Source organism: Buteo buteo, chromosome 12 (genome assembly GCF_964188355.1).
Source record: "Buteo buteo chromosome 12, bButBut1.hap1.1, whole genome shotgun sequence".
NCBI lineage: Eukaryota > Metazoa > Chordata > Aves > Accipitriformes > Accipitridae > Buteo > Buteo buteo.
Window position 1 is genome coordinate 13,673,561 of NC_134182.1, and position 24,969 is coordinate 13,698,529.

Below are 24,969 nucleotides of genomic sequence, written 5' to 3' on the forward strand. Positions count from 1 at the left end.
TAGAGTTCTAAATTGTATTGTCAGTCTTAAATACTTCTTCCCATGCCTGTTAACTGCTATGAATATGTATTGCAGGAAGGAGATGGGAATATGAAATGGTAATTTGTATATGAGGTAGTGTTACATATTTGGGCAGATTTCTCCTGCTGCCTTTTATGGTTGTTTTACCATTTTTCAGTGACATGTCTTTTTAGCTTTCCTATATTTATTTCATTTTAAAGGCCTAGAAACCAGACATATTGACTGTCTATTCCTAAGACAGCTGAGTAAGCTAACTTAGAGTTTTCTTCTGTTACTGTTACATCCAAGTTTATTATGACGGAAGACCAGTAAAAATTAAGCATTTAAAATGGCATGATTTTTTAAAAATACTTTTTGCAGAGGTGGTATTTCTGAATGTATTTTCATGTTACATGCTTTAGTGTTTTCTTGAGAGCCAGTAAAATGACTTTGTGCTACATTCATTTTGCATGCTTATCTGGTTTTGTATGATATTTGAATGTGTTTAACCCAAGAACTACAGTAACACACTGTCTTGCCTTTCACTCAATGTAGGAGAACAGAGAGACAGGAATGGAAAGTGTGATTGAAGAAGTGGCGTGTTTCAAGTATGTTGCCCTTTATTCTAATATTTCAGCTTTAAAAATGGAATATCTAAATTCGTGAAAATGAGAGGATAGAAGAAAGAGGGCTGGGTCATGGTGTTTTCCCATGGCTTTACTCATGTGCATCATTCTTAATACTGTTACTTATCTGATTTCTAGCATACCTGTCGAGCAGTGTTTTTTAGCTGTTTTAGTTAACCATTTATGCTCAGATGTTAATAACCAATGAACATGTTTGGTTTTGATTGGTTTTGTTTGGTTGGTTTGGGCTTTTGTTTTTTTTGGTTTGTTTTTTTTTTTTTCTTTTTTGTAGGAAACCTGGATTAACAGGCAGAGGGCTGTATGAATTAAAACCAGAATGTGCGAGGAACTTCAATCTGTATTTCTACCACTTTTCAAGGGCAGAGCAATCAAAGGTAACTAGTAATTTAACTTTCTGGTTTTTATTTTATGTCTTTTTTGTTTTGCTTTTTTCCAAAGCTTAATTCTGTGAAGCGGTATTATCAGCTGGTTAAAAGTTGACTTTTAAAGGTTAACTTATTTGAGAATGTTAACAAAATTTGCCTAAGACTTTGTAGTGATTTTTGTGCCACTGGATGCTGTGCCCTATATAGAGCTGCTGAAATCAGTGGTCCTTCAAGAATTATCTGTGGGTTCTCTTACATCTTATTTTACTGAAAGTATTTAAACAATCTGTATTTTTGCTTATCTTTATGGAAATTACCATTTTAGCTCAGACTTGTCTTATAATTTTATGCTAGAAAAAGAATACAGGCTGACTCAAGATGAAAGATTAATTTTGAAGATGCATGCCCTACTTTACAAGTAGAATGTAAGACAAACTGCAAAAACATGGAAGCTTTCGTGTTTTATTTAAGGCTGGGAAAAAGGGGAAAAATCAGTAACAATGTAATAAAGCATGAATGCTTTTTTATTAGTTTTATATTTGTACAGGTTTTGAGTAATATTGGCATCATTCTTCTATTTCAGGCAGAGGAAGCACAAAGAAAGCTGAAAAGACAGAACAGAGAAGATACAGGTATTTCTCTTTGAGAGAAGATGGGAGAAGAGGGAAGCACCTATAAACTGTGTATTGCCCTGGCACTTAGACTAGCATCCTGTTCTTGGGCTAGCCAGAAATTGGTTGAAAATGCAGCAATTTCCCTCACATCTCCCTGGTTATATACAGAAATCCAATATGTCATGGAACCAGCCTTCTGAACAGCTTATTCCTTTGGCTTTTCTCTTACATGCAAGCCATGTTGAATGATACAGCCTGTTATCTGTAATACTGTTTATCAAGCAACTATATACTGTCTTGGCTTAAGCTGTTAACTGTTTGAAAGTCAGACATTTTATATGGGTGTTGCAAATTTTAGAGATGCTGAAATGTCAAACACACAAATTTCCCTTTCAGCGCTTCCACCGCCAGCTCTTCCTCCTTTCTGTCCACTTTTTGCAAGTCTGGTTAATATTCTGCAATCTGATGTCATGCTGTGCATTATGGGGACTATACTGCAATGGGCAGTAGAACACAATGGCTATGCCTGGTCAGAGTCCATGCTGCAAAGGGTATGTTTCCTTGTTTTAAATTATGCTTATGCTAATGGAAGGAATGTGTATTTTAGCATTTTAACATGGGCTTATAGATTTGTGTTGGGTACTTGGTATCTAACATATCCAGAATACTCTAAATGAGAAATAAATGATGTTTTCTGATATACAAGACTAGGGAAACCCCTCTGCCTTCAATGCGATTTATTTTTAAAAGTGGATGGAAGACAGAGGTGACTTTCTAATGGGATGCACACGAGAGGGAAGAATTCTGCCTGAATCAGTTGAAATAGTGTTTATTGTGGTAGAGAACCAGTTTATCTGAGTTGTTGCATATTAAGTAAAGCACATTGACTTTTTCTTGACGTTCCTTTGCTTATTTTCAGTTTAGGCTAAATCACTTCAGAAAAAATCATAAAGTACAGAAAAGAGTTTTCTAACTTGAAAATGTATCAGCTTTGGGAAACTGAACTGAGCTGTTTGTTCCTCACTATTTATAATGATCTTTAGAAACCTGGGGGGGTTACTGTGGATTTTTTTGTCCATGATGGTCATTTTCTGGGGTGTGGAGAGATAAGTGGTGAACTGCCATCAAAAGCCTATTCATATTGGTCAGGGTTGTTGGTTTAGTGTCCAACCCCAAACTTTTCAAAAATATTGATGGATTTTTAAATAACATTTTGCAGTGAAACCCCAGCTTTGAAACTGAGTATTAATTTTTTGACACTCAGTCTTACTGAGTGTATATTACCTTTTATAGCTAAGTTTAAATTAACATAAGCAATTCTGTGTGACACCAAAAAGTTGAAAATTGAACAATATATCAGTGTTATAAATCACAACAAAAATTGAAGTATGTAGTTACATTTAGGTACTGTGAGAATGCTAGGCTTTGGTATAACTGTTTGCATAGAATAAGGTTTTATTTTTATTTTTACTTTTTTTGAAACTGAACTAAAGCATGCTTAGCCATTTGAGTAGCTCTGTGTTATTCTCAAAAATGTGCAATTCATTAGGGACCTATGACTTGTTCAGAAACTCATGGCACGTTGTATTCACTGGTGCCGTGCAGTTGGACTGCATCTTTCCCTAGTCAACTACTCTCATCTTGGAAGCACCATGCAAAGGTTGATACGAGACATCTGGAGGAGGTGGCCCATATTGGATGAGGCCTTGTTAGACAGATGTGACAGACTGAGGAAAAATTGACTATTACTTCTTAAAACAAATTAAAAAAAAACAACTTCAAGACTCAAACCAGGGTTTACCACTTTTTCTGTAGATACTTAGACTGTTGCATTCCAATTCTGCTACAGATTTTCCGATGATTGTCCTTTCCTTACACAGGTTTCAGTGTTGATTCTAGGCATTCAGTAATGCTTTTTGTCTAGAGCATCCTGAAAATTTGTGTGGGGTGAAAAAGTGGTTGATTCAGCATGACAGAGTTCACCACTAAGATTTAACTATTTCAGCTTTAAAATGTCATTCAGAGTATTTTAGTGCCAAATAGGGTAATTTAAATTTTTAAGTTCAAGGAGATCATAGCTCTTTACTGACCTAAAAGTTAACATTATTTTAAAATGTGTTTCTAGAGTGTTAGAATGAATTTAATTTAATAATTTAAAATTTTTGTTAGTTAAACTTTGTATGTAAAAAGGATTTAAAGTGTGCATCATGCTTCTGTCCAGAGACTTGCAATAATAACATGCAATTGCTAGGGCGGAAGCTAAGAAGCGCTGACTTGTCACTCACTAGACAGGACAGCAAACAGAAAGATACAAGTGGTATAATGTGATTTTTATCTGGCAAAGTTTCAAGAATTTGTAAACAAATACTGTTAATCCTGTGTAATGTAGCTTTGGAATTATGTGTATAGAAATAACTTCAAATATATTCTTATTATGTAACTTTATTGTATGAATTCCTTGTCTTTTAATGACAGTAACTTTTAATGAGTAAAAACTATATAGAAAAACTCTGTAAAGAGTTTATATGAATTATTTAAGAAGAACTAAAATATATAATTTTTACCTAGGTTTTGCATTTGCTTGGAATGGCACTACAAGAAGAAAAACAGCATCTGGAGAATCTCAGTGAGGAGAATGTTGTAACATTTACCTTCACTCAGAAAATATCAAGTATGCCTTTCTTTTCAAATGTATAGCAAATTTAAATAACTGAAAATGACAGTGTCTCATATTTTATTCTTATGAAACAGTATTTACCAAAGAGTGTATTTGTTTATCCATCAAAATTTCACCAAATTGACTATACATACGCCCTTTACATATGTGTAGATTCTATGACAGTAGCAATACTAAAGGCCTTTTCTAGAGGAGAAATCCAAAAGTTGAATAATTCCCAGTAAACCCGATTCTTAATATCTTTAAGTAGTGTCTCAACAAAGATTGCTGTACATGATCAGATACTACAATTGCAAAAACTGTAGTTGCATTCTTAAATGGTCTTGTAATCTTGACTCTCCTTTGTATCTTCTGACTAGTGCCTCTAGATTTGCTAAGACAAGAAAGTTGCTAAGACTCTTCCATTTAAAATAGGTGGGAAATAAAATATTGGAAGTTCTATATGGAAGCTCCCAAGATGAAAACGGCCAGGGAGCACATAGAGTGCATTTGTCTTGTAAGAAAATATAGTCAGTAAGCAAGACTTTTGAGACTATTTCCTTTAATTTTTCAGGATTTAGAGGGTTTTCATGAAAATGTTTTCAGAGGGGGGGGAAGAAAGTTACATATTGCACCTATTTGTTGAAGGCATTCTTCAGCAGCTGAACATATACAAGTATTGTTTTTTGGGTTTTGTTGCTTTTAAGTTAGCGAACGATTAGTTTGTGAGGTAACAGTATTATCAATTGTTGTAATTTTTTCTCAGGACCAGGAGAGGCACCCAATAATTCCCCTAGTATACTAGCTATGCTAGAAACACTGCAAAATGCACCTCATCTGGAAGTGCACAAGGACATGATCAGATGGATATTGAAGGTAAATCTATTCTATATAACTGCAGAAAATCATGGAAAGAAGATTTTTGAAACTTTCCTAATTATATTGTGATGATTTCCTTATTTCCCGTGTTGATTTGTTGTACCTACTTTTTTCCTCTTCTGGAATCCAACGCTGTGCGTTATCTGGCCAGCACTATTGTATACACAGTCATATTCACATGTCACAAACAAATTAAGTGTTGGGTTTTTTTCTTACAGACTTTTAATACTATTAAGAAACTAAGAGAAAGCTCTTCTGCAAGTCCTGTGGCCGAGACAGAAGGAAATATTATGGAGGAGGTAAAAGCAAGCTGCAACAGTTATCTGATCTGGAACAGGTCTGGGTTGTGACTAGCAAAGGACTGTATTTCTAATTGCAGCTGTAAATCAAAGATGGGAAACATCAGTTATTTCTGAAATTCTGTCTCACAGCTTATAGATCAAACCCATTGTTTTTGAAAGATCTATTGGGAGAATCCCTGGACTATTTTTCTTTGCTTTATATATTGTAGTCTCCAAATAATTTGCAAGTTTATTCATTAGAACTGTTTGTAGTACTGATCACAGCACTTAATGATTCTGCTCTTCCCATAATTTCAAGACTGCTTGGAAAGTTGTTAGAAGAAACGGTATCTATGGATTTTTACCATGCAGATCATTCCAGATAAGCTCTGCTGATTCATTTAGCATGGCATGACATTCTAGATACTACACAAAGACCGTGGAGCACTGTAGTGTGTTTAGGAATACAGTTAGTATGGAAGAAGAGCAGCACTAGAGACAAGACCTGTCACTTACCTTTTTATCTTACAAATGCTCAAAGGGAAGAGAAATACAAAATACAGTTAAAGATTGAGGGGGAGAGATACCCTTCTGAATCTGCAGTTCTACCTGGCATTGAACATGAGCTAAAGAGGTCACAAAATAACATTTTGGTAGACTTTTCTTTTGTCTGTTTATGAGACTTTCATTGTTTGGAGGTTAGTACAAGTTACACATAGCAGTCGCTAAAATAAGTTGTCTGTTGCAACAAGATTTTAAAAATTACTGAGTGAACAATACAATTTCAGAGTTCACGTGATAAAGACAAAGCTGAAAGGAAGCGGAAAGCTGAGATTGCCAGATTGCGCAGGGAAAAGATCATGGCTCAGATGTCTGAGATGCAACGGCACTTCATTAATGAAAACAAAGAACTCTTTCAGCAAACTTTGGAGGAGCTAGACACTTCAACCTCCGGAGTACATGAAAATAGGTAAAGGAATCTCGTTTAAATTTTTTTCCTTTAACTTTTGCATCAGATTGTCCCATTGTTATTGTTTAAAAAAGTGCTTTTTTCAGTCTTGATGGAAAACTTATTAATATTTGAGACCAAAAAAGCAGCAGTAAATTGAATGCTTTCCTCCTCCTTTTCTGTCAATATGGTGGGATAAATATTGATTCCTCCCTTATCCCACTCTCATAATGCTCAACATAGGCAATTTTTTTTTTGTATAAAATCATCCAGTAAATTGTTAATAATACTGAAGAGACTATGCTATTAAACATAGTAAATTGGAAATAGCTGATTATATGTCTGTTGAGGATCTGGAAGAAAATCTGCTTGTAGCTGGAAATATGAATTGAAGCATGCTAATGATTTTGTGGGGAAGTGGAGGGTGTTTTCAGAATTTATGTCAGGCACTTAAGGGATGGTGATGATGGAGGGTCTCAGATACGGTTTCTGTGTTAAAATGGAATGGGTAATACTATTGGGAGGATATGAATGTTTTCTGGAAAATATGTTCTGTTTCAGGGGACACAGGAATTGTTGTACAAATGCCAAAACTATTTTTTGTCAGCATTTGTCATAAAGCTAGAAAGCTCATTAATTACATTTAAATCATGATCTGATTCGTAATGTTTTTCAAATAATTTACTCATTAGTATTCTTTGAATATTCTAGCCCTGTAATTTCAGATGCGAAACTCACAGCCTTGGGACCAGAGCAAACTAGAGTAGCTGAACACAGACAAGTTGTTATGTGTATATTGTGTCAGGAGGAACAAGAAGTTAAAGTGGACAGCAGGGCTATGGTCTTGGCAGCATTTATTCAGCGATCAACTGTGTTGTCTAAAAATAGAAACAAAATTACTCCAGACCCTGGTAAGTAGTGTTCATAGTTGTATTTAATATTAATGAATGTCAGAGTCACTGTAACAACTGCATGCTTTCTTTTGAGACAGTGGCGTCACCTTCTTATGTTAACTGTATAATTGTGAATGACTTCATGGTAATCAGTGGCAAAACTCCCATGTTTTTAGTGAGGTAGAAATGTATGTTTAAATAATGTAAAATCACTGCAAAGCATTATCTAAATGTTCTGCCAGCCATTTATGACAAATTATTTATAACTGTTAAAAAAGCTTTAAAATCAGAAGTGTTTGTTCTTAAATTACGGCTGTAACATTGTAGAGAGAGAAGGTGTTGATGTAGTGCTGTAAAAGCACAAGATACATGTTTCCTTCCTCTCAGTTATATGATCTGAAATCCCTCTTAGCAATAATAAAAAATGCTTGGATTTGGGTAACTTTGTGAAACAGATCACAATGATCAGTGGCATTGTTACAAAGGTTTCTCTGGATTCTGTATATGCAAACACAGAAAATTTCTGCACTGAATCATTTTGCGCTCTCAGTCTGAAGTTTAATGTTCTTAGGCTCATTGTTTAATGGTACTGAACCACCAAAACTGTCAGTAGATCTTGGGGACTTTTACCATGGCCTAGCACCTCCGAAAGCTTGGTTTGCAGTCTAAGTACAGTACATAACGCTCAAAACAAAATGACACAATACTTGTAAATGATCTAAACAGTTTAAGTTGTTGTGGATTAGTAATATGTTTTATGCTTCATCGAATGAATTATACTTTTGTGATAAAGTTTTTAATAATAATGCAAATGTGATAACATATATCTGCAGTTAAGTCTTTTCATAAATGTCATTTCAAAGTTGTTTTTTTTTACTTTAAATACAGAAAAGTATGACCCACTATTCATGCACCCAGATCTGTCATGTGGAACACACACGGGTAGCTGCGGACATATTATGCATGCTCATTGTTGGCAAAGGTAAAAATGTGTATTGAAGTTTTTAGTCCAAATAGCACGTGATGCCATCAGTTTGCCTAATGGCACTAATTTTAATGGCAAAATTACTACCATGTAGTAAACTTAAAAAGGAATTTCATTAAGTGATTAAAACAGCTTTCTGTTGAGGGAAAAAAAAAAAGTAGAAAACATTGTAATAAATACTGTAAACATGTTGAAAATAATTTTCTTTCACTATCTGTTATCTTGGTGAGGAAGAATCCAAAGCCACACATGGCAGCTTTCATTCCCTTTGGTTGTTTATCCCTGTGCGTAATCCTCTGTGGTGCACATATATCTGAACACTGAAGCTCGGATTTTGGGGGACTTTTTTTTGCAGTTCAATAATAGACATGTTCCTGCTGCTTCTTGCGCTTTCTACTGAAGTTCTAAATGACAGTGCAACCCTTGCACTCTTAATTCCTCCATCATGTTTAATTTAAAGTAGAAACATCTGCAGTCTAGTCCAGGTTCATCTTCAACATAAACTCAATTTTATCTTTTGTCCTTAGGTTTTTTTATAAAACCTTTTTCAGTTATGCTTTTATTTTCAGAGGGGGTTAAACATGCTTAATGCTATGTGATGACAATGCAATGTAACAAATGCAAACCATTCAAGCCTCTGACTTTGAGCAGGCACTTGCTTTGGTCCTTGGCATAGCTCCTGAAGCACCTCATTTCAAATTCTGCCTTGTGTGTGAAGATTGTTAGGAGCTCCCAGAGATTCTGTGGCCATAACCATGCACAGGTTTCATTTGTGGCCTTTGATATCACTGCTCACTAAAGATGTGTTCTTCATCTTCTTGTGTAGCTCATGTACAGTCCTGTGTGGTTGCCAGTAACTCCTGGAAATGTCCTGAGATGCCTGTATTGAGACCATTTTTGGGTCATTGTTGGGCACGTTCTAAACCATCCCAGAGGCTTCTGGAATAGCAGTTATGTTTAGCAAAGCGGTGAATTCACTTCCTTTTCATACAGGATTTGGAGATGAGCCAGCAGTTTTTCCATTTGTTGCTCTGTTGTGGCCTGTAATGGAACATGCACACGGATAATGCTCATGGCACCTCCCTTAAAATTTTATGTAAAGCTGAAGGATTTTTTTTTTTTAACCCTTCAACTTTCTCTTTACCTCTTCCCCTTACTGTTCTTTTCCTAAATGGAAATTGCTAAAGTTCAGACTTAAATATGATTTTAACAGCCCAGTGAACTTTAGCACTTTGGGGGATTTTGGCTGCCAAAAACTGGGGATAGCCTGCAGTTAGTAATACTTTATCAGTCAGAGGGTAGAGCTTTTTCCTTCAGCTAATTCTCTTATGTATATCTGGGAAATGGCAAAACAGTGTCTTCAGGAGAATTCATGAATTTATATGTTAAAGTAATGTTTTAATAATTTGCCACCATTATCTTGCTCTTTTCTAAAGGTATTTTGATGCTGTCCAAGCAAAAGAGCAACGAAGACAACAAAGATTACGAGTACACACAAGTTATGATGTAGAAAATGGTGAATTCCTTTGCCCACTTTGTGAATGCTTAAGCAACACTGTTATTCCTCTGCTTCCTCCACCAAGAGTTTTGTTTAACAGGTCTGTTTGCTTTATAAATGTCCTCAATAAATGTAAAAAACCAAAATCCCAAACAAGCCACACCCCAAAACCCCCTTTCAAAATGTTTATTATCTTCTGTTTTGATAATCTCAAATGGATGGCCTGCCTGCTTATTTTGGTTTATGGACCTTCCTTAGTTATTGTATAATATGGAGTTTAAAGTATGAATGGACAGTAAACTGTAGGACCTGCAGGAAAAGAACTGAACATAGAGAAATACATGGGCAGCAGAGAAAAAGCCTGTTGAGAAACAGAAGAACATGGAACGCCTATGAAATACTAATTCCATATATAGTTTGTTTTAAACTAATGTTATGCATTCTGTTTATATTTTTGGACAGGTTAGACTTTTCAGGCCAACCAAACCTAACTCAGTGGATCAAAACAATATCCCAGCAAATAAAAGCTCTGTATTTACTTCGAGATGAAGACTGTGCAAGTAAGCCTGAAGAAATGTGTATATTTGTATGTGAAAATGTTATAATATTCATGGAAAAGACTGAGTATTTTGGCTCTACCACAGTAGAGTTGAGAGATGGTGGCAAAAGTGGCAAGAACAGCTTGGAATTTCAGTTTCTGGTGATGTGCTCCTGCACCTTTTTATAATGTAAAAATTATGTATAGATGAATAATCAGTGTTTTATTACTTCCTGTTTGTACAGGCAATTCTGGTAATTCAGAAAAAATGGATCAGCTGCAATTACCTGAAGGATTTAGACCAGATTTCAAACCTAAGTATGTATTTACATCTTAATAAATCATTAAAAATTCATCATGAAGTAGTAACATGAAAATTGAATGTGACTTCTGTGCTATAAGTTCTCAATAATTAAGGCAAATATATTAATTTTGCTTTGATTAGAAAAGTTGATCCTATTATTATGATGGTATTGAAGTCCAACCCACAAATAGTAAATAATGCAGTAGAATTTCAGAGGTGGATGTGGTGGATGTGCAGAGAAGATGCTGCAGTTGTATAAATTTTGACGTCAGGATTAGGCTTTGTTTCCCTAATACTTGTAACTGGATGAAAGATTCATCATTATAGCTCAGCACTACAAGTAAAACATGAAGAAAGACTGTGAAGTGGAGAGTATGTTAATATGTAATTTCAGCTATTACGGTGTGTTTGCATTTGAGTCTACCCTTTCTTCACTTGAGGAGAAAGTAAAAAAATTCATTACATGGTACAGACATCTGTCTTCCAGCTGCAGACAAAAATGCAAGACACCTATCCCAGCTGATGACAGATTTTGCTATCAGTCACACACAATTCTTTTAATTTAGCCTGAACTGTATCTTTGAAGACTGGATATTCTTAACACTAAAAAATGAGATTGGTTCCAGTCAAATAATAAAAAAATAATTGGGAGTGTATCTGTCTCAAAAAAGAGGTTACAGAATATCAGATTCAAAGAAAGATACTGGAGTTCTCACTTAAATTTTAAAAATCTAGGTGTCAGCTACAGGGTGAATGCTCTTCATTAAAAGTACTATGCTGCCAGTGGAGAAAACAATGAATTATTAATATTGTTTTCTTTGTTTCAGGAATCCTTATTCTGAGAGCATAAAAGAGATGTTGACAACTTTTGGTACAGCAACGTACAAAGTAGGCTTGAAGGTTCATCCAAATGAAGAAGATCCACGTGTACCTATAATGTGCTGGGGAAGCTGTGCTTACACGATACAGACTATAGGTACTAATGTATTCATTTTGCTCCTGTATATGTGAATTTCAGAATTCAGTTAAATTCATGGCATTGTAACATTTTGGGGTTTTGTTTTTTTCCAGAACGAATTTTAGCTGATGAAGATAAACCATTATTTGGTCATTTACCTTGTCGACAGGTAAGGATCAAGTAGCAATTCCTCTCTGAATCAGTGGGGAAAAAAAGGAATTGTGCTTCTTTAATGCAGAATATCTAAATTTTAAGTTACAGTTATTTGATAGTTTTATTTGTTGGATCTCACTCTTTAGTCAATCAGCATCTGATTATTAATCTATTTAAAAATCAAATCTAGCAAAACTAATTTTTTTTTTCTATAAATGCATAGTTTAGTAAGGCCAGGGTTTCTCATGGTAACAGTAGAAGTAAGAATACTGAAGGGAATTTGTATATTTGCATAAACAGAAATATCTGTCATATACTTAGCTACTCAAAGTGCTCCCATAAACTGCAGCTGAGGGGCCTGAAAAGAATCCTGTAAGTCAAAAGACCTTTTCATGTTGAGGAACTTCATTAACTTTGGCAGTGTCTCTTTCTTTGTTCTTAAAGGATGACTGCCTTACATCATTAACAAGATTTGCAGCAGCTCACTGGACAGTTTCATCTCTTTCAGCAGTACAGGGTCACTTTTGTACTCTCTTAGCATGTAAGTTCACCACTTTATGTTGTTATTTACAAAGATACAGATACAGAAAAATGCTTACAGAACGGTTGTTAGTCTCGATTACAAGATTGTTTTTTGTAGAGGTTCTAAGTCATAGAACAAGAGCTGGTATTTTCACATCTGCACCTATACATATTTTGTCATACCATGGAAAAAAAAGACTTTTTCTTTTGGTCTGCAGTTCCAAGATACATTTTGAGAGAAGCATGGGTATTTTGCTGTGAAGGAGTTCTGTTGATTCTTCCCAGCATTTATTTTGTTGCTTTTTAGAAAGATACTTAGAGCAAAGGAGAAGGAAGCATGGTCCTTCGCAAAAGAAAAGTGATACGCTGGAACTTTAAAGAGGAGGAAATTAAGATTAATACAGTATTGAAAGGAAACAGGATATTTGCAGAGGTCTATAATATATCTGCAAACTTCTCTGTCTTTGAAAAGTAGGATCTGTGATAAGACAGGACTTATTATGTAATGTCATATATTGGTTGAGAATTTTAATGAGAACAGCCAAAATGTTCCAAGCTTGAAGCATTTGTAGAAAACAGGTGAAAAGTCTGAAGTTCAGCCTAATGCAGTAATTACCCATGAGAGGACTATTCTGAAAGAGTATTACAAAATGGGATAATTTTAATATTTATAGAGTAAGGCAACTTTTTAAATGCATTCATATACTGAAATTACTAGTAGAACTGGTAGCACCTACTTCAGCAAACAGTTGGCAGCTTTATGGGGAAGAACTTCCTTGACATCAGTTTGTAGTAGTAGTGATTGAGCCATTTTCTGTGTGAAGCAGAAGACAAAATGTTGCTAGCTATTTGACTGGAACTTCTTAGTATATGGTGTTCTGCATGGTTTGGGTTTTCTTGAAAACTTGCATCAATATTTCTTCAAAGCTTTTGTTCCTTCCAGCTGACAGAAGCAAGCAGTACAGCTTTTATTTTTATGAGGAAGTGTTTGCTATTTTATTTTTCCAGGCTAGGAATAAAGAAAATTACTAGCCTTTGATCTGTCAATATTCTATGAACTATACATAAGGTAACTTATCATATAAAAGTTTGGTTTTGGAAGTCCCTTGCTCTGGTCATGTTTTTGGTAGAAGCATTTTTCACACTTTTGTGTTGAGTTCTGTAGCTATATGCTTACAAAAGTAAAAGCTTTTGAAATCTGAGTGGTGATGAAGCGTTTGCTAATAGAAATAGCTTCAAAATGTCACAGATCTTCAGCTGTTAATTTTTTGGCCAGCAAGGCAGCAGTCTTCAACTGAAGTATTTTTAAGTTATTATGATAAAACTATTTTTTCCTGTAGTAGTGTTTTTAAACTTGGCAGCTTAATGCTTATAGCTACTTTGCATAACTATTCTCATAGCTTTAGTTGAAACTCTTTTATTGTAAATCTAATTTTACTGCTTGGAGTAAAGAAGTTTGCAACTATTCCTTAATTGTTATTTTACATATGTTGTAACATTTTCTAGGCACTTTGTTGTGTTTGCTTTTAGATGGAGGTACTTGGAATTTACTAAGTGTGTGAATTTCTGTTGTCAGCTGGAGTATTTTGGTTAATACCTACCTTGTGGTTATTGTGAATGTGAATGCTACAGAGAAGGAGAGACCAATACCTAGCTCTTTCTTAGAGATAAAATAATGAATTTAAGAGACTCTTTAGCAATGTATTTTTGATGCTGTAAGGCAAATAAGTTATGCGAGGCAAATTTAGTGAACTTTGTGAAGTTAAGCGAATTGCAAGTTTCCTTTGAACAGCTGTCCAACAGCCAACAGTTAGTGTTTAGTCACTAGTGTTTAAGCTTATTTCTAGGTCAGAGGTTGAGATACTGTCTCATTTTATCTCCCACCGGAAACCTAAGCAACGAAAGAAAGTCACTGTGGGAGTAGTGATGGCAGCACTTACTTTGTTATAGTTACTTTGAGGTTGTTTCATTTCAGTACAGTATAGTCAAGTAGGCAAGAGTCTTTTCCAGTAATGTTGAACAACTCCCAAATTCACACCTTTCTGGCCAAAACAGGTACCATTTGTATTTTAAGTACTTTAAGCATATAAGCCAAGGAGATGCTCTCATTTTGTAACTGAAGTACACTAAAATATTTTCATATATAAATGTTCAATTAATAAATTTATTTTTCTCTCTAAAATACTCAGCACTGGTGCCTAATGAAAAAAATGGAAATCTTCCTTGCATACTTGATATTGACATGTTTCATTTATTGGTAAGTATTCCATAATATATATTAATAATGTTTTGATCTAGTAGGCACTATGTAGAAACTTAATTGGAAACTTTCTCTTTACTCTGGGTTAGGAACCTTTCAAAATGTTCAGGTTTTTAGTATTTTTTCACTACGTAATACAATTTAAAGAATCTTTTTGTTTCAAGTATTCTTATCTATAAATAAAAAAAAGGGGTAAAATGAGGTGGAATGTATACCCTTTGGATATTAAAAAAACCAAACCAAAACAAAAAACCAAAACCAACCCCCTCCCCCACCCCAACAAACCAGAAACAAAAAATAGGGGGGAAAAAAACCCAAACAACCAAACAGACCCCCAAAACCCCCAGTAGTTAATCATTGTTCCCTTAAATAGTGGCTGGCTAATTACCTTCAAAATTAGCCTTATGAACTATGCTGCCTTCAAAGGGTGTAGTTGCAGCATGAGCAGAGAAAATGGGAAGATTCAAAAAGAAAAGGAATATACTAGCTTTCTTGTTTTCTTTTACAGGTAAGCTTGGTGCTCTCTTTCCCTGCCATACATTGTCAGGATTTTTCAGGGGTTAGTCTTGGCACTGGAGATCTTCACTTGTTTCATCTTGTCACTATGGCACACATAGTACAAATTTTACTTACCTCATCTACAGGTAAGGCCACTTTCTTTCAACTTTTGTTGAAATGATTCCTCAGATCTGTAGTTGCAAAACACTAAGGTGCTATTGGTAAATGTATGCAGTTTACAGTTGCAAAATAAAATTGCTGGTGCTCTCTCTTTCAGCCCATAGGAAATGTTGATAAATTGTACTCATGAAAGTTCAGTGTTTTGTCTTTATTGCTTAACACTGGAGTTTTTCTGGAGCATAGCTAGTCATGAATTCTTGCTTTCCAGCTGATGTAGCAGTGCCGGGAAGTGTTTATTGCATATAGTCGTTTCATGATGAGTAAGTTGCAGTTAGTGAAGTAAGGAATCAATGTATCTTCCAGCAAGAGGAACTAGATAAGGTGTAGTATGCCAAAAGTAAAGAACTCCAAGCAAGTTTACTAAGAAGCCAAACCAATCTAACAAGTAAACCAACACCTCGCTGGAGTTGACAATAGCATAAACTTACCACATAAGATGTGCAGCAGAAAGCTTTTTTCAGTACATCATATTTTAGAACAATGGAATGTTTCACTTAGTTTTGGCCTTTTTCTCAAAATTTGAAAAATTACATTCTTGCTGTATAAACATGTATGTATGAAGTAACTTGCTTATTATTTCTTTCTTCAGAAGAGAATGGCATGGATCAAGAAAACACTAACAGTGAAGAGGAAGTAGCTGTGCTTACACTGTATAAATTTCTTTGCCAGTGTACAGGAAGGTATAAGTGCAATCTTCTGATAAAATTTTATAATGTCGTCTTCCCCCTGGACTCAACATTAACTACTGACTGAATTCTGTATAATAATGCTGTCAAAGATGAGACTTTTAACTTGGGAACTCTTGCATCTTGTTTCTTATCCACTACTTCTAGATTTACTTTTCAAGTAACTATTCTTATAAATTCCTCTGTGCTCATGAAGATTTTGCTCTGGAACAATTTTTTTAGTCAGTTTGCAGATGTGTTGAATCTGGAGTTGGCAGTGTCTGAGTACAGAAAACTTGTTAGAATCTGAAATGTCTATGCAAAATTTTCCTTAATTTACTGTCCCAGTTGGTTACATTTTTATGAATCTCTATTTCGTTGGGTTTTTTGGAGTTAGCTTTGAAATAAAACACTTGTATAATGCTTCTTTCAGCTGATTTCTGTAATTTAATATGAAATATGACTGAAGACTTGCTAAATGTAGTTCTCAAACTGAAATGATTAAGTAAAAGCAAACTTTTTTTATTGTGTTCCCTTAAGTGCCTTGAAAGAAATTTCCTCAGGCTGGCACCTGTGGAGGAATCTAAAAGCTGGAATCATGCCTTTCCTGAGATGTTCTGCTTTGTTTTTCCATTACTTAAATGGAGTCCCAGCACCTTCAGAAATTCAAGGTACTGTCTGCTTTGTATTAAAGCAGCTTTTCAAGACATAAATATTTATGGACTAAGTAAATTATGTTTAAACTTTTTTTTTCTGAAGAAGCTAATTGAATGGGTATGGGCTTGTTACCAGTGCAGAATCATATCTGCATAATGAAAAAGGCCAAAAAAAAATTTTTTTTTTTTCCATTTTAAAAATGTATTTTTAATGTAGGGGCAAATGCCGTTCTAGGTTACTTAAAACAGAAATCGATGCTCTTCTGTTAAAAAGTGAAATTTTGATTATTTCAAATCTCCTATTGATTACTGTTTTTAAATGAGACCTGCTTTTGCTTGCATTGTTTTCATTCAAATCAGCATCCACTAATTAATATCTGTCTATAAATACACTATGTTATGTTACATCCCAAATAATCAATGTTTAGTAACATACTTTACTGTCCTCCACATATGGTGTATGTAGGGATGGAATGTAAGTCTGAAGATGTTAATAATAAGTAGGTTCACATGGCTTCAGGATTCCCATGTTTAAAACAAAGTCTGATACTTGGTGCTGAGCTGACATGAGAATAGCAGTTGTCTCGTCATGGGTGTCTTTTTGATTTGGTACTTGTTGTAGAATGTTTCCTTGACATGTACCTCCTTGACAAGTTGTGTTTAAAATGTAGATTTTTTTTTATTATTTTTTTTTTCATTTAACAATCGCAATACTTAAGCATTTGGGCCAAAAGGAAAGAAACCTCTATTCCTGAACTTTGATTTTCTGTCGTAAGGTTTCTTAAGTTCATAGTCTGGACCAGTAGTGACCACTTGAGTTCTTTGTGTTATGGATATTCTAAAGATGAGGTACAAAGTGCAGATGTACTTCCAGGCAGTAGGTCCATGGGCTTTACAGAATTGGTTGTAGGAGAGGGGAAGAGGAAGGCTTAGCTTTGCTTTTTTTTACAATCCTCAAGTCCCAGGTGCTTGGATGGCCCAGCAGGTCCCTGCCACCGAGGGATGTCCTGACAGTGACGGTGACACTGGGTGTTTTGCTTTCCCTTCCCACTGCCCTGTCCCAGGACCCACTGATCCCACAGCTGGCCTGTATCAGTCTTCTCTGGTGTTTTACTGGGGGTTGTGAGGGAGGTACTGAGGGTTTACTGGGCATGAGAGGGAAGTGAGCACAGCTTTTATTATTGTAACTCTCTTCACTCCTTCATTCAGGAGCAAAAGAGGCCATGCCATGAGGTGCTGGTACTTTTTGCCCTGAAAGTTGGGAGAGCAGGGGCCCAGGAAGTCAAACCAATAGACTAATATGAATATGGCAATCTGGCGGTTGTGTCCTACATATTTTAATAGAGTTTGGCATTGCAGGCATTTGCAATTTCTGTATTTCTGAGGCTGCGGTATACTGCCTGTCACTGACCACCTGTCTTGGTTTGTGTCACGGAAGGAGCACAAAGTAGCCATTTAATGGGTGACATTAAAACAAAGACATACTAATTTGTAAAGGCTATTGAACATTCTGTTGTGGTTCTTGTATGACTAGGCTTGAAACATGCTTAGCAGGGGAAGTTTGAGGAAAGTTGCTTTTCATTACTGGCAGTTTTCCAACATAGCTGTGTGGTACCTTTACTAGCACTTTCATACTTCATACTACATTTTGGGTGTGGGGGAATGCAGTCTAAAAAAAAAAAAATAGCTGTCCCATTATTTAGAGCTCTATTTCATTTATTGTAGATAATGTCATCTAAAAAAATGTAATTATGAGAATTGTACTTCTTTTTTTACAGTAAATGGAACAAACCAGTTTGAACATTTATGTAGCTATCTTTCCTTGCCAAACAACCTCACTTGCCTTTTTCAAGAAAATAGTGACATTCTGAACAAGTTAATAGAAAGGTAAGTTGTGTTTTTATGCTTAGTTTAAATATAATAAAGAATCCTGCACAAGATGGTAATAGAAGTATTCTCCCAGGAGTGCATATATGAAAGTGAATTGTAGCCTTTGAAAAGCATTTGTGAAAGAAGTGTTTTGAAATAATTACTTTGGTTGTAGAGATTATTGCATAGACGTACTGTGGATTTTTTGCTTATTTGTTTTTGGAAAGTACCATCTGTTGGAGTTCAAAGCCAATTTTTTTTCTTTCTTGTAGTTGGTGCAGTAACAATGAAGTAAAAAGATATCTGGAAGGCAAGAGACATGCTATCAGGTAAACATGGAGAAATTTTAAGCAGAGACAGGCGAGAAACTTTAATGTTGCCATCTTCTCCAAATATTTTTTCTAAAGGGTGTTTATAATAACATAGTATCAGTTCTACGTTACTGAATGACAAAGATATTAGTGGATAAGCAAAAGAGATTTTTGGAATTTTGTAAGAAAAGTGACATGTAATGATAAATTAGTAGATTTTAAAGGCAGAGTTAAATATTACAGTTTTATTTAGACTGATGTGCAGTAATCAGAGGCCATAACATTTCTTCTCATGTTTCCTATAGTAGATTTGTACCTTCTGATTCAAAAGATATGCTGTTGCTAAAAGACGTATATAAACTTTGTTTAAAAATACCAGGCATTTAAGAGCTTTTTAAATTCTTTTTAAAGAATCCAAATTCTTCAGTGAAATCAACTCTGAGTCAGTAGCTACAAAGAAAATTTGCTTTTCATACATTTCTACTTGCTAAGCAATTGTTTTGAATTCAGAATGCATTTAATACTTAGTGGGCGTAGAAAAGCATTTGGGGTGTTTTTCTTTATGAAGCCTGGGTAAAAATAGTCGTTATCAATTATCCAAATAATTATAAATGAATATGAGGTTCACAGTGCTGTCATTAAAAACATATCCCTGCATTTTAATCTCCTGTGCTAAATACATAAAGTCAATCTTTCAACATTGTACGTACATACAATAAGGCTAAGTGACAAAAATAAAAATTAATTGTTTCATCTGTTAAATACCAGGCTGTTAACAGAATTTCTTATACAGTAAGAATACTCAGATTGCGTAATTGATTTCTTGTTTTGTGTGATGGTTGGGATTTTTTTTCCCATGTGTTCTGTTTGCTGATTCTTAATTGCTCTTCCCAAGATTATGTCTAACTAGACAGTGAATTTTTTTTTTCTCTCAGCATGTTCTTCTACATTGCTTCTGTTACAAACCTCTATTTACATTTCACAGTCTCATTTGTATTATACCTATAGTTGAAGGTTGTTAAAATTTAGTGTATAGCATCTGCAAAAAAATTAACTTTTAACTGTTATTTCTAAAGATATATATATTTGGTATTAAATAGGTCCTTTTCATGGCATGAATATTTCATTCTTTTCAGGCTACAAGTTCTCTGAACTTGAGAGTCAGACCACTTTTCAGTATTAGTAACAAAAGGAAAATATAAAGCAAACTGATAAGGGAGCAGAACAAATACTCAGTTAACCCTATAGTAACCTCATCATGACGTTTTGCTAAAAGCGTACATATGACATATTTTTCTGACTTTCTGCCTATGCTTTTTCTCAAATTCGTAAAAAATATGACTCAGAAAACTGGAGGTGGTCTAGCTGAGAGATGTTGTGGGTTCTGTTTTTTTTATGTGCTCTATGAATAGCAGAGAAGAGGAAAACTTTAAAAATTTAATTATTCACAGATGCTGTTTAGATGAGTCAGGAAAACATGAATGAGTTTGAAATCACTGTGTATTATTCATTGAAATATGAGTGGTTAATTTGATTGCTTTATTCTAGCTATGCAAGAGAATCCAACAAATTAATAGACCTTCCGGATGACTACAGCTGCCTCATTAACCAAGCATCCAATTTCTCGTAAGTTTTGTGCAATTACAGTGAGGACCCCTAAAGTCTTCTGCTCCTTTTGATGAACTGGGAAAACCTCTAACCTGAAAACCTCAGGAAGTTGTTTACAGTATCATAAAGTTAATGGCACATACTGATTGTCATCTCTTCCAGCGAAACTGCTGTGTATTTCGGTGCAATAGAAATTGCAAGGATCTGTATAACTGTTAACTGTATAAATGTTCAAAAGTACTTTTGTATCTTTTTACCATCTAGAGTTAATACATTCAATGGATTTTACTTTTTTTGCTTAACAAAAGGTGTCCGAAATCAGGTGGTGATAAAAGCAGAGCCCCAACATTGTGCCTTGTGTGTGGGACCATGCTATGTTCTCAGAGTTACTGTTGTCAAACTGAATTAGAAGGAGAAGATGTTGGAGCCTGTACTGCACATACATACACTTGTGGTTCTGGAGTGGGCATATTCCTTAGGTAAGGAACTGAACACCTCTATGTACATTGCTAGGTTAGATGGTGCGTGTAGACACGAAATGAATAGTTCTATGAATGTGATTGCAAGGGTGGTTTGTAAGGCAGTTTTGTTAATAACAGGGTTGCCTAAAAACCAGAGTGTATTCATCTTCCTTATACTTTGGTGTAAGGTTCAGAGGTTCTATCATAGAAAATTTGAATTTTATTTTAAAGTGAATTTGTTTTCTCTGTGCGTTTATTTCCACTCAAGTACTACAAAACAATGAAGGTAAATGCCTTGATTTTGTTGTTGTTACTGCTGTTGAAAAGATTAAAATTCATTTAGTTGTCTTTCTGCATACAAGGAAAAGTTAGATAATATCTATTTTCACTTTGGCAAAAATTAGTGAGAAGTGAATTTGTTTTATTTTCTTGTTGTGGTTGTGTTGAGTATTTTACACAGACTGCAAATAATATGACGTGAAACTACATTGTTTTTAACTGCTATCAAGGAATTATAACAGGAAGAGAATAAGATCTTTAGCTTTAAAAAAAGAAGTACCTTTAAAAATCTGTACATGGAGATTATACAGAAAGTAGGTGAGGATTGGAAAAGCAGTGTCTATGAAAATATGTGAAACTATTGACCTAAAAATCAATACCTAAAAATCTTCTCTGTGTTTCTCTCTAGAGTACGAGAATGTCAGGTGCTATTTTTAGCTGGAAAAACAAAGGGCTGTTTTTATCCTCCTCCTTATCTCGATGACTATGGAGAGACAGACCAGGGACTCAGGTAAATATTTTAAAAAATACTTCTTTTAAAGACAGGAAGTCTAAAACTATCTGGTTTGTAAAATACACTTTCTATGTTACCTTTTTATTTTAATTATATAGGTAATATATTTTTACATTGCTGCTGCATGTAATATCTTCAAACATTTTAATGCTAATATGTGTTTTTAGGTTAAAAATACCTAATGGAGGATCTTTCCCAGGTTATAAACAGTTGTCTTGAGGTGTAAAAACTTAAATCTTTTTAGCACCTGTGAAGTTGCCTAGAAACTAAGGCTGAAAATTTTATTTGTATGTAGTGCATCACTTTGTATAATCTGTGTTAATACCAAGTGAAAATACGATGAGATTATTTAATGTGGTAGTCTTTGTCTTAACTTCTATCTCTCCTTCCTATGAGAATAGTTAGCGGACTTGATATTGTTAATGCTTGCTACTTATGAAGCTGGTCAATATCATAGCATATGAACTGGCTCAGCATGGAAGGATTGCTGAAAACCTATGTTCAGACTTCTGTGGGCTGCATATGGGATTCCCAAAGGCTTGAGGGAATCATTGAGCAGTAAGGGTGGGAGATCAGACAAGGTAGCACTCCAGTTTACTAATCCAAGTATCTGTTGATTTGCCCTGACAAGAGAATAATCTCAAAAGGTTATCTAAATATTTAATATTTTAAAGGGTTATCTAATCTTTTATGTCACACCTGAGTGTTTGTGCTTAGTTGCAGTGTTTTATCATTCCTGATAAGTATTATCTCCTTTTCAGACGCGGGAATCCCTTACATCTGTGCAAAGAACGGTTTAAAAAGATTCAAAAACTCTGGCAGCAACACAGTATCACAGAGGAAATTGGACACGCACAAGAAGCAAATCAAACACTAGTTGGCATTGATTGGCAGCATTTATAATAGTTATCTATTGAAGACTGGAACTTTATTAAGATTTTTTGTAACTCAGTAAGCTTTTCAAAGGAGGGATTAGGAAAAAAAGTCTGAGGAAAAAAAACCACCAAACCCAGTCCTGTTATTTAATCTTTGTTTTACGATATATTTCATAAAAATACCAGTTAACATTAATCAAGTAAACTTCTTTCTATGTAAGCAAGTTTTATTAGTCATATAATTTGCACTGTGCTTCCTTCACAGAAATGTCTTGGGTTATAAACCTGGGCAAATGAACTTGAGTTTCTGATAAAAAAAAGAATGACTCTTTTTGGAAGTCTGACTATGATTTTTCTTATAAACTGCAAGAGAAAAAGACTGCTGAAACAGAAACTAGATAGAGCACAATTACGGATTGTGTTTTGCCCCTTGCTAGTAATCTGAGCCGTTTTATTTATTCTGCATTTTAATACTTAAGCTGTGTGTACATGCAATGGAATGAAGTAAGGAAGCAAATAATGTAGCAAATGGATGTTTCTGTCTGCATCAGTGGATAATTCACTCTTTCACTTGGTGTATCTAAAACGATTTTGTCATTTGTACTCTTGCAGCTTTCTTGCTTCCAGTTGTTTTTTAACTAAAAAAACCTAACACTAGCTTTACAAGTAAAATAATTTAATTTAAAGCTTTTTCCAGAGCATTGCACTCCTTAGAATTATGTAGTTTGTAATTTGAATTTAGCTGGGAAACCCTTTAACTTTCAATTATGTGATTGGTTATTGGTATTCAAGGGTTGACATTGTGTTTTAGAAGATATTTTAAGATAACAACAATACATAAAATGTCATGAAAGTTAATTTTATGTTGATTTGCAGAAGCACAGAGGATATTTTCTTCATTTTTGTTAACAGTCAACTTTTAAGGTGCAAATCCCATCTCCTTTTTGTTGCAGACAAACTGAATGGTTTCCTCTGGCTTGGAAGGGCCACAACCCCACTGCCCACATTTTTGCATCGATTCATTTTTTTTTTTCTGTTGTCCCATCAAGTATATTTACTTTTTGGCTTGATTTAAAGCTCTGTAAAGATGTTTGCATATAGTATATTTTATAAATATATTCTATAACTGCGCAGATTTGCACTTGATATGAGGGTGCCTGAAGGCAGTGAGTTTTCTAGTTGTATGTAATTAGACCGCCAAGGTGTCTCTAAAAAGTGACATTATGCTTACTGATTTAAAATAAAATCCATTATCTTTATCTCTCCTATCTTCTGACAAATTAGTAAAATCTTAATTTACATAGTTCTGTTTCCTTAATAATCTGTGGTTCTTTTAGTTGAGTCTTACTTTCTGACTACATCTTCAGCCCAGATAAGCCATCCTTTTACTGTCTGCTGTGTCTTCAGTTACACTTGGTCTGACTGAATTGTTTCTATTTTTACAGATTTAATGCTTCAGATAAATTTTGTATATTCATGGTGTACAGGACAATTTTTCAAACATTCAGTAACAGTATTGAGTGAAGATGTGAAGTATGAAATAAAGAAAGTTGGCCAATGTTGATTTCCTTTTCTTAAAAATGGTACAGACTACTCTTGTTTCTTTTACCTGTCATAGATCAAATCATTTATATATTGCTGTCACTTTTTACAAAGAGACATGCAGAAGTTGCAGGAAAAAATTGCATTAATGCTTCATCTCTGCCTTCCCCTATGCAAGCTGGTTGATGTATCAACAATTTTCTGTGCGTGGTACTTAGAAATCACTTTTTTTGGTGACCTTAGTATTCCTTTGCAGAGAGTCTTGCTTCTTAAGCTGCGTGCCACATTTTCAAATAATGTGTAACTGCGCTGAAAAATGCTCTTTTCCTGTAAGCATAATATTAAAAAGATAATTGATGATATTGACAGATTTCTCTGTGCAAAGCAAAATATTGATAGTGAGAAGGATTTTTTTTCCTCTGGGATCAGAGTCGGAGACTGCGAGGTCGAATAGGTTGGTAAAATTATGACCACAAATAATTGCGAAGTACACAACTTAGCATTTTTTTGCAATTTAGTCATTCTTTATTCAAGACTTCTATTTTCTGATTTGTTTTGCATGTATTTATATTAATGTAGAAATATTTATATATAACATTGTTTCCGTATCAGGGAAATAATATCTGTAATAAATTGGCTATAACTTCAATATTTATGGATTATGTGTACAATCTAGAATGTATTATGTGTTTGGGGGGAGAAAAAACCCAACAACAAAAGCCCACAAAATACCCAAACCTGAAACCATCATAACAGAATACAAAACAAAGCCGAAAGCATCAAGTAAATGCTTTTGGTGTTGACATTCAATAAGTACTTTTTAAACATTGTTTTTAGAATTTTGCTGAGCTTGTTCCTTCAAGTGTGTCGCCTTGTTAATCACAAGCTAACAGAAATACGTGGATGTGCAACATCTGCAATTCCCTGGCTATAAATGTAAGGTGATTATATTATTAGTGTCATTTCCTTCAGTCAGCTAAACCTTTCTTGACCTCTACCAAAAAGTCTA

General features: G+C 34.7%; 1 protein-coding gene across 4 annotated transcripts in view; it reads left to right on the forward strand.

Moving 5' to 3' along the window:
* The window catches only part of UBR2 (ubiquitin protein ligase E3 component n-recognin 2), a 60,333-nt gene extending 35,722 nt beyond the window's left edge, over positions 1-24,611 (forward strand). For all 4 annotated transcript variants that reach the window (XM_075042768.1, XM_075042767.1, XM_075042769.1 and 1 more), the window contains 26 exons: positions 556-608; positions 919-1,021; positions 1,596-1,644; positions 2,023-2,177; positions 4,195-4,297; positions 5,049-5,158; positions 5,380-5,460; positions 6,231-6,412; positions 7,103-7,302; positions 8,173-8,266; positions 9,706-9,867; positions 10,230-10,327; positions 10,551-10,623; positions 11,437-11,585; positions 11,681-11,736; positions 12,165-12,261; positions 14,432-14,499; positions 15,011-15,146; positions 15,770-15,860; positions 16,386-16,516; positions 18,280-18,388; positions 18,643-18,699; positions 20,230-20,307; positions 20,598-20,768; positions 21,439-21,540; positions 22,305-24,611. In XM_075042768.1, coding sequence (XP_074898869.1) covers positions 556-608; positions 919-1,021; positions 1,596-1,644; positions 2,023-2,177; positions 4,195-4,297; positions 5,049-5,158; positions 5,380-5,460; positions 6,231-6,412; positions 7,103-7,302; positions 8,173-8,266; positions 9,706-9,867; positions 10,230-10,327; positions 10,551-10,623; positions 11,437-11,585; positions 11,681-11,736; positions 12,165-12,261; positions 14,432-14,499; positions 15,011-15,146; positions 15,770-15,860; positions 16,386-16,516; positions 18,280-18,388; positions 18,643-18,699; positions 20,230-20,307; positions 20,598-20,768; positions 21,439-21,540; positions 22,305-22,446 — 2,850 coding nt within the window. In that variant the 3' untranslated portion in view covers positions 22,447-24,611. The remainder of the gene's footprint in view (positions 1-555; positions 609-918; positions 1,022-1,595; positions 1,645-2,022; positions 2,178-4,194; positions 4,298-5,048; positions 5,159-5,379; positions 5,461-6,230; positions 6,413-7,102; positions 7,303-8,172; positions 8,267-9,705; positions 9,868-10,229; positions 10,328-10,550; positions 10,624-11,436; positions 11,586-11,680; positions 11,737-12,164; positions 12,262-14,431; positions 14,500-15,010; positions 15,147-15,769; positions 15,861-16,385; positions 16,517-18,279; positions 18,389-18,642; positions 18,700-20,229; positions 20,308-20,597; positions 20,769-21,438; positions 21,541-22,304) is intronic.
* The last annotated feature ends 358 nt before the right edge of the window (positions 24,612-24,969 follow it).